Source organism: Crocuta crocuta, unplaced genomic scaffold, assembly GCF_008692635.1.
Source record: "Crocuta crocuta isolate KB4526 unplaced genomic scaffold, BGI_CrCroc_1.0 scaffold219, whole genome shotgun sequence".
In the NCBI taxonomy this organism is placed as follows: domain Eukaryota; kingdom Metazoa; phylum Chordata; class Mammalia; order Carnivora; family Hyaenidae; genus Crocuta; species Crocuta crocuta.
In genome coordinates, this window is record NW_027551572.1 from 2631264 (window position 1) to 2643717 (window position 12454).

The following is a 12454-nucleotide window of genomic DNA, read 5'->3' on the forward strand; positions in this document are numbered from 1 at the left end:
TTAAAAAAAATTTTTTTTAAGCCCCATGCTACGATCCCACATCCCAGGGAGAATTCTGCTGGCCCCCAGAGGCACTAGCATACCTATACAGAGTGGGCTGTTTCTTTTTTCTTTTTTTAAAATTCATTTTATTTGAGAGAGAGAGTGTGTGCATGCACACCAGCCTGTGAGCAGAGGAGGGGGGTGGGGGAGGGAGGGAGAGAAAGGGGAGGAAGGANATGACCTGAGCCAAATCTTGATTTGGCACTCAACCAACCCAGTACCCAGGCACCCACACTCCTTTTTTTTTTTTTTCTCATAGTCGGTCATTTCTTAAAATCTACTTTTATATCTGTTTCAAATAATTTGAAGGCATCTGCTAAATGCACTGCATACAGAATGCTTTAGAAAAGGCAACGTCTGGAATGTAACATTCAGAGTTACTTCACCTAGGCATGATGAGATGCAATCTCGAATGCATACTTGTCTGCTGGTTTTATTTCAGAGCATACAACGCAGATTCATATCGGCTTCCCCTATAACTATTAACCATAAAGGAAGGGGGGAGGAACCTTCCTTTCTAAATCTCTGATTACATAAAGACTTTAAATTATAAAATCTAATATAATTTTGAAACCAAATTAAACCAAACCGGAAGTTAAATTTCATATCATAAGGAAATCAGTAATTACAAAGAAATAAAATTCTGGATAAATATGTAAATAAATACACTCACACATACACACCATTAAAAAAAATCTAAAACCAAGAATGGAAAGTTTTTCAGGTAATCATTAACATGATTTAGTTACCATCAGATAAACTACAAGAGGGGCCAGGGTCTTTGATGAGGAAAGAACCAATATCCCACAGACACTCAAGATAATTGTTAAATTTGTAAATAAAATTGGATTAAAAGTAAGATAAGCACTGAAGATAGATTCTGGTGTTTCTTTTTATCATTTCAAACTGCTTCAAAATGACTTGCCGGCACTTCTATAAAATCCAAAGGAAAGATATTCAAGGATCTTTCACCTCTCCATGCCTCCTCACAATCCCCTCCCCTCCGACCTTCTTTAAGCAAAGCTGAAAATGGAAAAATGAAATCATTCAAGTTTCACATGGTTTCCACAAACATATTCAGGACAAGCTGGAGATACCCAAAAGGCAAAGTGCAGCTATCTGAGGAATCGCTAATCAGAGAGCCTCTAAATAACACATCCTGAGTATGTGGCAATGTTGTTCCTATTTGTCTGTGGGCTTCATAGGGTAGGGAGGAGCCCCCTGCTGGGTCACAAAGGCTAGGGCCACTTACCTTTTTGGCTCTTTGGGCTATGTCTGGTGTTCTTGTAAGCAGCTTCTCAATCAGGTACTCTCTGTTCTGCAAAAGAAATATTCCCAACAGTTTAACACCAAATAGCGTACACAGAAGTTCATAGTGATTTCAAAATAACAGATTTACATGGGGTTATTTTAAGCATGTTACCTTGGCTTTCTGGAAGAATTTGCATTTTAAAAGTTCTGCTGCTGTGGGCCTGAAAGATCAATAATAAATTAGAGTTGAAACAATGACCACTTAAAAAATACACTGCCTTGATGAAACAACTGAATCTCAGAATATTTCTGGAAAACCAGTTTCAGTAACAGCAAAATTGGAAAATAAATTAATCATAAGCTGGCATCAAATCAAACAGTGCTGATTTTCCAGTCCTTTCCAAATACTCTACTGCAAAACACATAAACTCCTGTATGTTAAATATCTGGGGCACGATCAATTTTCCATCCTTCATCCTTACACTTCAACTAAGTGAATTCAGTGTTTCTAAAAGGTGGTAGACTGACACATCTGTGAGCCAAATTCCTATATTTATTAAGAAGCTGTGCAAGCTGCAATGTGACCTTGTCAAAGAAACTATAGTCTACAGTGTCGTATGATTCCCCAAGAGCAGCAGTTACTGCAAGGGGTCCGTGACACGTGGAAAAGCTCTGTCTGCCCACCGAGTGAGGTGTACACGCCCTACTTACTGATTCTCGGGGGAAGGTAAATGTGAGGGTGATTCATAAAATGCAAATTCATTTAAAAGCAATACTGGATTGGTCTGACTGTCTCCTCATGGTGTCATTTAACGTGTTTCTCTATCCTCTATTTCCTATAAATTAAAAGTTAGGTGTAAACACTTGACTATATTGCATCAAGCACGTAGGGGAAGAATCCTTCACAGATGACACCGTTGCCTTCTCCCCACGGCACATCAGAGGCACATGATGTTACATTAACTCACTAACTGGGAGCGATGCTAAGTTTAACCAATGATCCCTGGACCTGAGACCTGCCCATTGTCAAGGTATGTTTTCACCAGTGCAATTGGCAAGCATTCTATTGGGTAATACGTTGGCATTGTAGCAATGTTCCATTCCCCTAACAATTTTAGCATCTTTGTCTTAAATGATGATTTCCTAACAGGTGGCAGAACGCTGATTTTCTACTTCTATCATTCTTTTATTAAAAGGCATTCTTGCATAAAGAATAGCTTCCTTCCTCAATCGTTCCTTCCAAAAGAAGCAGCCGAGCAGACAGAATCAGATAAATCTAGAGTATAAGACAATCAGCCAACCAGCCTGATCTCCTCAAAAAGTCAGTGTCATGGAGGAAAAGGAGAGAAGGGAGGGGACTGTTCCCTCTTAAAGAAACAAAACCAAATCCCACAGGGAACCCTTGACTAAATCCTGTGTTTGAAGGGGAAGGGAGAGAAGCAACAAAAGACATTTGGAAATAATTAGAGAGTATGTGAATAAGTTAGGTTATTAACATGATTTTAGGGAATTATTGGTCGTTTTCTTGGGTGTGGAAAAGTATTGTGGTTATGTAGGTACACATTTTTATTTGCAGGGAATGCAAGCTGAACTATTAAAGTCTGTTACTCACTTTCAAACTGTTCACCAAATAAAATGTAGATAAAGAGATAGACCAGATACAGAAAATGTTCATGACTATTGCTTTCAGGTGGTGCTATAGAAGCAACTACCATACTATTTTTTTCACCTTTTTGTATTTAAAATTTTTCATAATGAAAAAAAAAACTGGGGAGGCGAAAGGGAAGCATTACTGAATATTATGAGTATTTTTTTGGGCCATGATTACCGAAGGTACAAAAGGTGCTGTTTAGAAGGAGTCCTCTTCCTTGAAAAGATTGCAAACCACTGCTTGGGAACCAGGAAGCTCCATTAAAGTGTTTCCAGGGACTAAACTCAAGCATATGTAAGAATTAGGAAACGTTGTAAGTGCATCACTGTAGAAACGGTGTTAAGTCTACAGGGGCACATTTCTGTGCAAAGAAACTTTCTATTTAAATTGTTATTGCTCTTTTCCTCAGCTTCAAGTGGAACAGTGGCTAGAGGTACCTGTCCAAGAACCCCGAACCACCAGGTCCACTGCAATAAACTGCTGTTAATTGCCAACTGCTTTGAGTAAATACAGGTCCAAACAACAGGTGGGCCACGCCTGACATTCTGTGTGCCACACCCCCTCAGTGAGCTTGTCCAGATTCACGAACCCCTATCTTGTTACACACGCACTTGGACTAAAGATGATAGTGTTACTGTACATGATTTAACTGTGGCTGTTATTTTAATGTGCACTCTTACTGATCATCGGCAATGATCATCAGGCAATGTGCCTGACCTCCAGCTACTCCAAATTCATCCTTCATCCTCCTTGTAAATATTTATTAAGCATCTACTATTTGTCAGGCACATGCTAGGTGCTAGGCATACTGTAGTGAAGACGACAGATGCAAATACTACCTTCAGCAACGTATAAGCTGGCAGTTAAGAGGTAGCGTGTGTGGTGCAGCTGTAAGAGGGATGTCAGAGCATTCAAGCACTAGAATGGAGCTCTGGCGGAAGGGGAGGGCCGCACAGAAAACCTAAGGGCAACCATTACACACTGTGCTGAGACTTGATGTCATGTCTGGCACCTCATAACATGAAACCAACTTTTAAAGACCAAGGGGCATACAAAACAAATTAGATTGAACTTTTTTTAAGTTAAAAGGAACCCAAGAAAAGCAAGATGATTAAGAGACTCAAGGTCACCAATGTGGTCGAAAACTTTCGTTGCCTCTGGTCAATTCAGTTACAAGAGCCCCCCAGCCAGTCTCTCTGCTACATCTCTCTTCTGCATTCTGGCCCAACACCCACCATGCTCCAGAGGTGGCTTCTGTAAAAACCCATCTGCACGGACTTCAGTGGTCTGAGAGCTGCTGGCATCTCCATCCTCCACCCTCATTTCGCACCGCACCCCACGTGAACTCTGTCCTCCGGCTACACGGGCCTTCCCACCCTGTTTCTGCTCTTTCATGACAAAGCACACGCTGCTTTTCTTGCTTTAAAATTTTTGATAACCAACTGGCACAGCCTTGCTCATCAGTCAAGAACCAATTTAAATGTCATTTTCTTCAGAGATACTTTTATCAGCTCCTACAAGTAGAATTCATTGCTCCCTGCTCAATGCTCACACACCAAGCTACCCACATACTCCTATTCTGTAATTACCTGTTCCTCTGTTTTCCCACCCCCACCCCACTAGGTTATAAGCCCTTTCAGGCAAAGGACCACACGGCATTCATTTTTTTATATCCCCGATGCCCAGCACAGACCAGAAAACTACTATAGCTCAATTCTACAACATGATCAAGTACAAGGCAGAAGTGATGCTACTAGACAGTTGAACACAGAAACTACAACATCTAAAGCCAAATTTGGTCAACCAAATTCTAAGCATCTGTTCAATAGAGTAGGGAACAGGAGAATGAGGCAATGAAAATAAGACTCGTGCTAACAAACAAACAGAAAAGGGTAAGTCCCAAAGTGGAGAGCCACATGCCCCACTTGCTCTTCTGCAACTTGCCTCCTCCTTCCACAAACTTAGGGTGAGGTGTAGGTCCGTAATGCAGAGAGAAGGCTAGCAAATGCCAGACATACCTGGAGATACAGGGAAAATACTTTTCCTTCCCCAGCAAGGTCATTCCTATGGTGACCAAAATTGTAAAGGGGAAAAGTGTGCTACAAAGAAAACTTCTTTCTCTGAACTCTCCATTCTTAACCCTCAACAATAAATACACTCAATCACATAAGAAATGAGATCTGGTTTAAAGAAGCCACATTCTTTTTTGTATAGGCTTAATATTTATGTTAGCAGGTCATACAGGTCATAGAAAATAATAGGTCTACTCCATGCAGAGAAGAACTAAATTGCAGGTTCTTTGTGTGCTCAAATTAACTCGAGTGTGTATAGCTTTGTGGGCAGAATCATACAAGTGCCCAGCTAGCTCCAAAAGAAAATATGGCAAAACACAACTGGAAAGAAAGGGAAAATGAGGGAGGAAGAAAGTGATAGAAGGTATGAGAGAAGGTAAAGTGCACGCTGCCAATCTGACTTTAGTTTTTTCATGTTTTGTTTGCTTGCATGTTTTAGTTTTATGCTATAGAAAACTACCAGTCCAGGATTAATATGAAACCATCAATGCTGCCTGCCTCTTAGCTGAGTACCACATAAGAAAAAGAATTCTGCAAGCACATTAGGTCTGACATGGCTGCTAACAGTTTTCAAACAATAAAACATAATATAAATATAGACACTATTTTACAAGGAAAGCTAAAATGCTATAGCAGCAACCCAAATAATGGTACAGGCTATGAATGCGGATTCAATTTTAAACCCTTAAAAACAATGCAGTAGTCTGCAAGTACCAACATTCTCAGAAGAAAATATCTTAAAGGATTCAGTTAATACATATGGATGAACCAAAGTCCACTGAGACTTAAAATAATTTTCAAAGGATTCAGGATGAACATGATACAGTTTAAGTAGTTCTAACAATGTGCATTATAATTTCTAACATCTCACTGACCTCAGGCAGAGCTGCAGCTCTCAGCCTGCCCTCCCCTACAAAAGAAATATTCATGTTTTATTCACTTCTAATGAAATTATCTATGTGACATCCACCTTCTTGTTGCTCAGAGAAAATACGGTCTCTTTTTATTGTTGCCATCCATATGAAGTATGTAATCTACAAGATTAAGGCTCATTTTTTAAGAAATAGTAAAATGTTCTGCTATGCAAATATAAGCACTTCTTAGTCCATGCCAATGCAGAGCACGGACTTGGATGAGGCAAACAGCTCCAATACCCAGGCCCTCTTTTACTAGGAAAGTTCCATGAGCTCCCAAGGTTGGCAGAAAACACAGCTCATTCTTAGCTGGCCTGAGGGCTCCTACATAGGACTGAATCTGTCCTGGTCACTGTTCCCTTGTGACAGGTTTCTGTATGTTGCCAAAAAGGTACTCAGCATGGGGCACCTATGTGGCTTAGTAGGTTAAGCATCCAACGGTTCATGGGTTTGAGCCCCACATCGAGCTCTGAGCTGACAGTGAGGATTCTGCTTAGGATTCTCTCTCTCTCTGCCCTTTCCCCACACGTGCACATGCACGCGCTCTCTCTCTCCCTCTCAAAATAAATGAATAAAAACTTTTAAAAAAACAAAACAAAGACCAGCGTTTTGGTACCTATCAACTACTTTTAGATTATAAATAGATGATCTATATAAGAAATCAATGAAAATTATAAAAAATCTTGCATTTACTACTCAACCCACTTGGATCTGGTTTGTTTCTGAAATACTCATCAAGGAGTCCAAATCTTTCCCAAATTGCAAGCTCCCAGTTGTCTCCAGTTCCTCAAGAAATATCAAATATGTAATACAAACCCAACACTGTGGACAGAAAGACATAAAGATGAATGACACATGTTCTGCTTCAAAAAAACTTAAAAACTTATGAGGAAATTGGATGTGTAAATCAATAAATTTACATCGTGTGGTAAGTGCTACAAGAGACATATCCTCAACATACTGTAGGAAAACAAAGAGTTGTAATAAATCCACTCAGTCAGGAAGAAAACAGCAAATGGCAAAAAATAATCCTAATTTCCTGAATACTTAGGAACCTCTAGGCCCTATGTTATCCTCTTTAAGTGAATTATCATATTCCATTCCCATGACAATCTTATGAAGTAGATGTTATTAGGCCCATTTTACAGAAGAGGAAATTAAGTCATGCAGATGATGACAAAGTAGAGCTAGGAATCTCACCCAGATTTATCTAACTCTAAGAAGATGGGGACTTTCAAGTAAGTGTTAAAGGAGGGTGCGAGGAATATAGAGGAAGAGTGTTTGGATAACAGAAGCAAAGGCAGAGAAGACAGGAAATAGTCATGGCTTCTTGACTAACTGTGTAGCAATTAAATGTTTACTTACTTAGTAATGAATACTTATTTTAAAACTGCATCCTAAATATAATTCAACAATATTGTTTATTTCCATTCTCATACTTCATGAATCTTTTTTCCTCAAAATTTCCCACAGCCATGCCATTTCATTAAAAAAAAAAAAAAAGAATCACCTGAGAAGCTGCTATTAACAAATGGGCAGAGGGCCTGAACAGACATCTTTCCAACATACAGATGGCCAACATCTGAAGATGCTCAACATCACTCATCACTAGGGAACTGCAAATTAAAACCACAATGAAAGAGTAGTCTGGATGTTGAGTCAGCAGAGCATTCAACTCTTAATCCCAGGGTTGTGAGTTTGAGTCCCATGTTGGGGTAGAGTTTACTTAAAAAAAATAAATAAATAAATTAAAATTAAAAAAAATAAATCACCTTACACACCAGTCAGAATGACTAGTCAAAAGGTAAGAAAAGAGTGTTGGCAAGGATGTGGAAAAAAAGAACCCTCACACACACTGTTAATGAGAATGCAAATTGGTGCAGCCACAGTGGAAAACAGTATGGCGATTCCTCTAAAACTTAAAAATAGAACTATCGTATGATCTAGTAATTCTACTGCTAGGTATTTACCCAAAGAAAACCAAAGAAAACACTAATTCGAAAAGACACATGCACCCCTATGTTTATTGCAGCATTATTTACAATAGCCAAGATATAGATGCAATTCACATGTCCACTGATAGACAGATGGATAAAAGAAGATGTGGTGTATGAATACAATGGAATACTACTCAACCATAAAAATGATTGAGATTTTGCCATTTGCAACAATATGGATGGATCTAGACGGTATAATGCTGGGTGAAATAAGTCAGTCAGAGAATGACAAATAACCACCTGATTTCACTCATATGTGGAATTTAAGAAACAAAACAAGAAAAACAAATAAAACAGACTCTTTTTTTTTAAATGTTTTATTTATTTCTGAGAGAGAGAGAGAGAGCGTGAGCAGGGGAGGTTCAGAGAGAGAAGGAGATACAGAATCTGAAACAGGCTCCAGGCTCTGAGATAGCTGTCAGCACAGAGCCCGATGCAGGGCTCGAACTCACAAGCTGCGAGATCATGACCTGAGCTGAAGTCGGATGCTTAACTGACTAAAACAGACTGTTAAATACAGAGAACAAACTGCTGGCTGTCAGAGGGAAGGTGGGTGTAGGGATGGGTAAAATAGGTGAAGGAGACTAAGAGTACATTTATCGTGATGAGCACTGAGTAATGTATAGAGCTATTGAATCACTATATTGTACACCAGAAACTAATACAACACTGTACGTTAATGATACTTCAATTAAAAAACAAAGAGTCCCCTAAGAAGTTGGTGTACCACTGACACTCTCTGTTACAGAGGACAACTACACAAGTGAGATTAGATTATGTTATAATGAAAAAATCTAAAAGAAACTCTTAAACTATTAATACTTTGTAAATCAGTAAGTTCCTATAAGAGTGTACTCTGAGGGAAAGACTTTGTAAGAATTCAAATATATGGTGTAAGGTTCTAATTGAGAATTTTTTTTTTCCTTTTTGGTGAGATGGGGGGAACCTGATATTTGAGCTCATATAATATATTTAACTCCTGGAAAGTTTAAAGATAATTAAGAAACAAGGATGGCTCACTAAATATAATGTATAATAATCTAATCTAATTTATTCTAAGTTACAAACCTCCTAAAGAAATCTATTGTTGTATCATTAAGTATACCAGCATTTCTACCCTACGGTAATTTTCCGAGGTGGAATTGGGTGACATTACACATCATCACCACTAGGTGGGATCTCAACCAGTTTGAGAATCACAAAGACCATCTGCAGTAAAGCAGGGCTAACAGGAAAGACAAGTACTTCTCGCCTTGGGCTTTGGAGGATCGAATTGTTTCCTTGGTGATGCCAAAAATTTATGTTTGGAGAGGACACCAAATACAAAGTGAAGACAAACAAGTGTTGCAGAACAAAATTAGAATCTAAGAGCATTTTCACCCAACAGGAGAGTGAAGAAGTAAGCTCAATGAAAGATCAGTATAACTTCAGAGGAGAAAACGAGCCTTACAAATCAAATAGTAAGGGCAACTAAGATGTTGCCGCAAAAATTGCCTATTGGTGTGACAAAACAACTATCCCTTTAACAATAAATAATTTCAAGACGCTTAATAGCAGTCTTTAGACCTATCTCCATGAGAATGGTGACTGATAAAGAAAAGATTCAAGGCAAATTCAACAAAATGTAAAGGAATGAAGATAGTGGCTAGGAAGAATGGGTAACAAAATGGAAATTATGTTTAATCAAGAGTAGGGTTTCCTACTCAAACAACAGAGTAGTGTGCAAAGATTTAGAAAACACTGAAGTTTCATAAAGGATTTAAGAATACAAGGATCCCTCCGTCTGAAAGCAAGGCCCTTCCCTGAAACAGAAAGCTTCGGGAGAGAAGCCAGTATTTACATTTTCAAATCTAAGTATCAAATCGAGCCCTTGGGTGGAGGAGGTGGCCAGTAACTTCTTAGAGGCCTCTCCGGGTCTGTAGTCCAGGCTGACTGTACGCTGGCACCGTACCACACACAACCTAGCTCTACAAAGGGACTCTACCCAGGCCAAGGCTTGTGGGCCTCATGTCACTTTCTTCTTTAAGTGATAAAAGACATGGCTCTATATTATCACTTGCCAGGATATTTCAAAGTCACAGAAATTAAGAAGGAAGAAACAAACTCAGAAAACAGACACGCTATGGAGCAGGGCAGTAACCCAAGAATAAAGAGGAAACACGAACGCTGATTTCAAACCATTTGCTCCTGTTTATATGATTAATGTTTCTAATGCAAAAATCTTAATCTTCTTTACTGATAATCTTTTAAACAGCACAACTTGTTCTGCAACTAAAAGGAAGCTCATGCAAAATTCAATAGCTCTGCCTGGTTTAGACTGGAGCTAGCAGGATATTCGAATTCTGAGAGGTCAGCTCAACCTACACAGTACAGAATATTAGCTCAGCTTCTGAGTATGCCAGTGCCAATTTCTTTTGATTTCTGTTTTATTTCATTTCCTTTGATGACGGAGCCCACACCTAACAAACACAGTGAATCTTCTGAACATTAAAAATTTTCCTCTGCCTCTCTTTCATCCTCACTCACGTCTCTCCCTCCTGGACCCACCCTGTCTTCCACGAACAGGTTGGAAACCAGGGGCCAGAGCAGGGTTTCTCTTGAACTAGGAGTATCTTTCAGGTGTCTTGATATAGCCTTTTCCCGTGCACAAACAACGCTTTGTCGTGATTCAAACCAGGTCGTTAACTCATCCACTATCATCCACTAAGTTTGACATACCTTTTAGAAGGATCTTTCTGAAGACACAGGGAAAGTAACTTCCTAAAGGACTTGCCGTACTTTTTCATCATTTCCTTATCCTCTACTCCTGTTTCTAAAGTGGGTGGATCATTCTGCAAAGTCAACATTAACACCTGCAGCAGAAACAGACACCAAGACAGAATCTCAGTACAGCAATTGCTACAGTCAGGTCTTTATAATCTCTGACAAAGACCATCCTTGATTTAGGTACAAACATGCTTTCCCATGATTTTAACCTTCCAGAAAGTGTGGACTGAAAGTATTCATTTCCCTTTGCAAATCTGTTCAGTGTGCCCTTTCACCTTTTTGTTATTCCATTGACAGAACTTACAAAATCTGTTCTGTGTGTTAAGAATGATCTCCCAAAGCAGCCAGGACAGAACTTCTGGGAACTGGCTCTCGCACAGCCCAGAGGAGCACGTAGCTTCAGCACAGCCTTAGCGAGGGCCCGGGCTCCGGCTGGGAACGTGCGGGGGGAGGTGGAGGCCCAGAGCCACAGTTCATGTGCACAGGTCATTCATAAGTAAGGAACCGCCCGTACTCAAGCCTTCTGTTAACACGCTGCCAACCCTAAAAATAAATCCACAACATCCCAGAAGGTAACACATGATTTCCTTTTCTCTCTCTTTTTTTTTTTTTTTTTTAACTGAGAAAACTTACAGAATATTGCTTAAAGGCCTGGCCAAATGGAGACAGTAAGACACTGAAAGACAGCCAGAATATGAGTTACTAAAAACCATAACCAGAGCAAAAGGCCACGCTGCTTTTGGAGGGGGACAAAACGAAATCGAAATACAGTTTCAAATCAAAAAGGTAAAAATTCCATTCGTTCACACTAACATCAAAACTACTTGCTTTAAAAAAGAGCAGAATTTGTAGTAAACTATTGACCTCTAAAAGGAATAAACCTCATTAATGCATAAATTAGCCTTAATTTATGCAAATGTTATACATGCCAAGACTCTTCTCAAACACTTTCAGATGTGTGAATAGATGAAGGATTACAGTGACAATTTATTGTTTGTGGAAGACAACAGCAAACAGAAGAAAGTGGGAGAGCTGTGAAGACCAAGCAGAGCCCCGCAGGACAGAATAGCAGGCTGGGGTCAGCAATATGATTTTGGAGCCGGATGGGAAACATGAAGGAGTGGGGAAAGAAAAGAAACAAGAAAAAAGAAAAAAAATAATACAGAAAAATCGATGGAAGTAAAAGTCCTGAGTCACTTTAGTGCTTTTTTCTCTGAAAGGTCATTTTAATTACATCTCAACTTTAAATTTTCTGCTAACAAAAGCAGGTACGTATACACGCACACACCCTGACTTTAAGTATGTTAAAAATATGTATATAGAGAAAAGAGTAATGTAATGAACTACACTAAAACCTTAACAGGGATTGTCTGTGGTTGGTGAGATTATGAATGATTATTCTCTTCTTTATTCTTATTTGGACTTTCAAATTTTCTCCAGTAAGAATGTATTAACTTTTTAATCAGTAAGATTATCTAACTTTTTTTATCCTTGGTTTTTTTTTTATCCTCATAAAAATTTCCAGCATTTTCCTAGGAAGAAGCTGAAACAAATACAGACGGTACTCTCCGTAAAATACTTTTATAATTTTCACTCAACTATTTCAGCCCCCAAATAAAATCTAATCAGGTAAAACAGCCCTGATTTACCATCTCAGAACTGAGTGAAATAATGATGTAGGCCAGTTAAAAGAGTAACGAAAGGGGTGCCTGGGTGGCTTAGTCGGTTAAGCGTCCGACTTTCGCTTGGGTCATGATCTCG

General features: G+C 39.1%; 1 protein-coding gene across 1 annotated transcript in view; it reads right to left on the reverse strand.

The window, feature by feature from the left end:
• The window catches only part of STK39 (serine/threonine kinase 39), a 258475-nt gene that overhangs the window by 183211 nt on the left and 62810 nt on the right, over positions 1-12454 (reverse strand). The window contains exons 9-11 of the mRNA XM_077751175.1: positions 10646-10779; positions 1466-1514; positions 1295-1360 (exon numbers count right to left, since the gene is read on the reverse strand). Of these exons, the coding sequence (XP_077607301.1) occupies positions 1295-1360; positions 1466-1514; positions 10646-10779 (249 nt within the window). The remainder of the gene's footprint in view (positions 1-1294; positions 1361-1465; positions 1515-10645; positions 10780-12454) is intronic.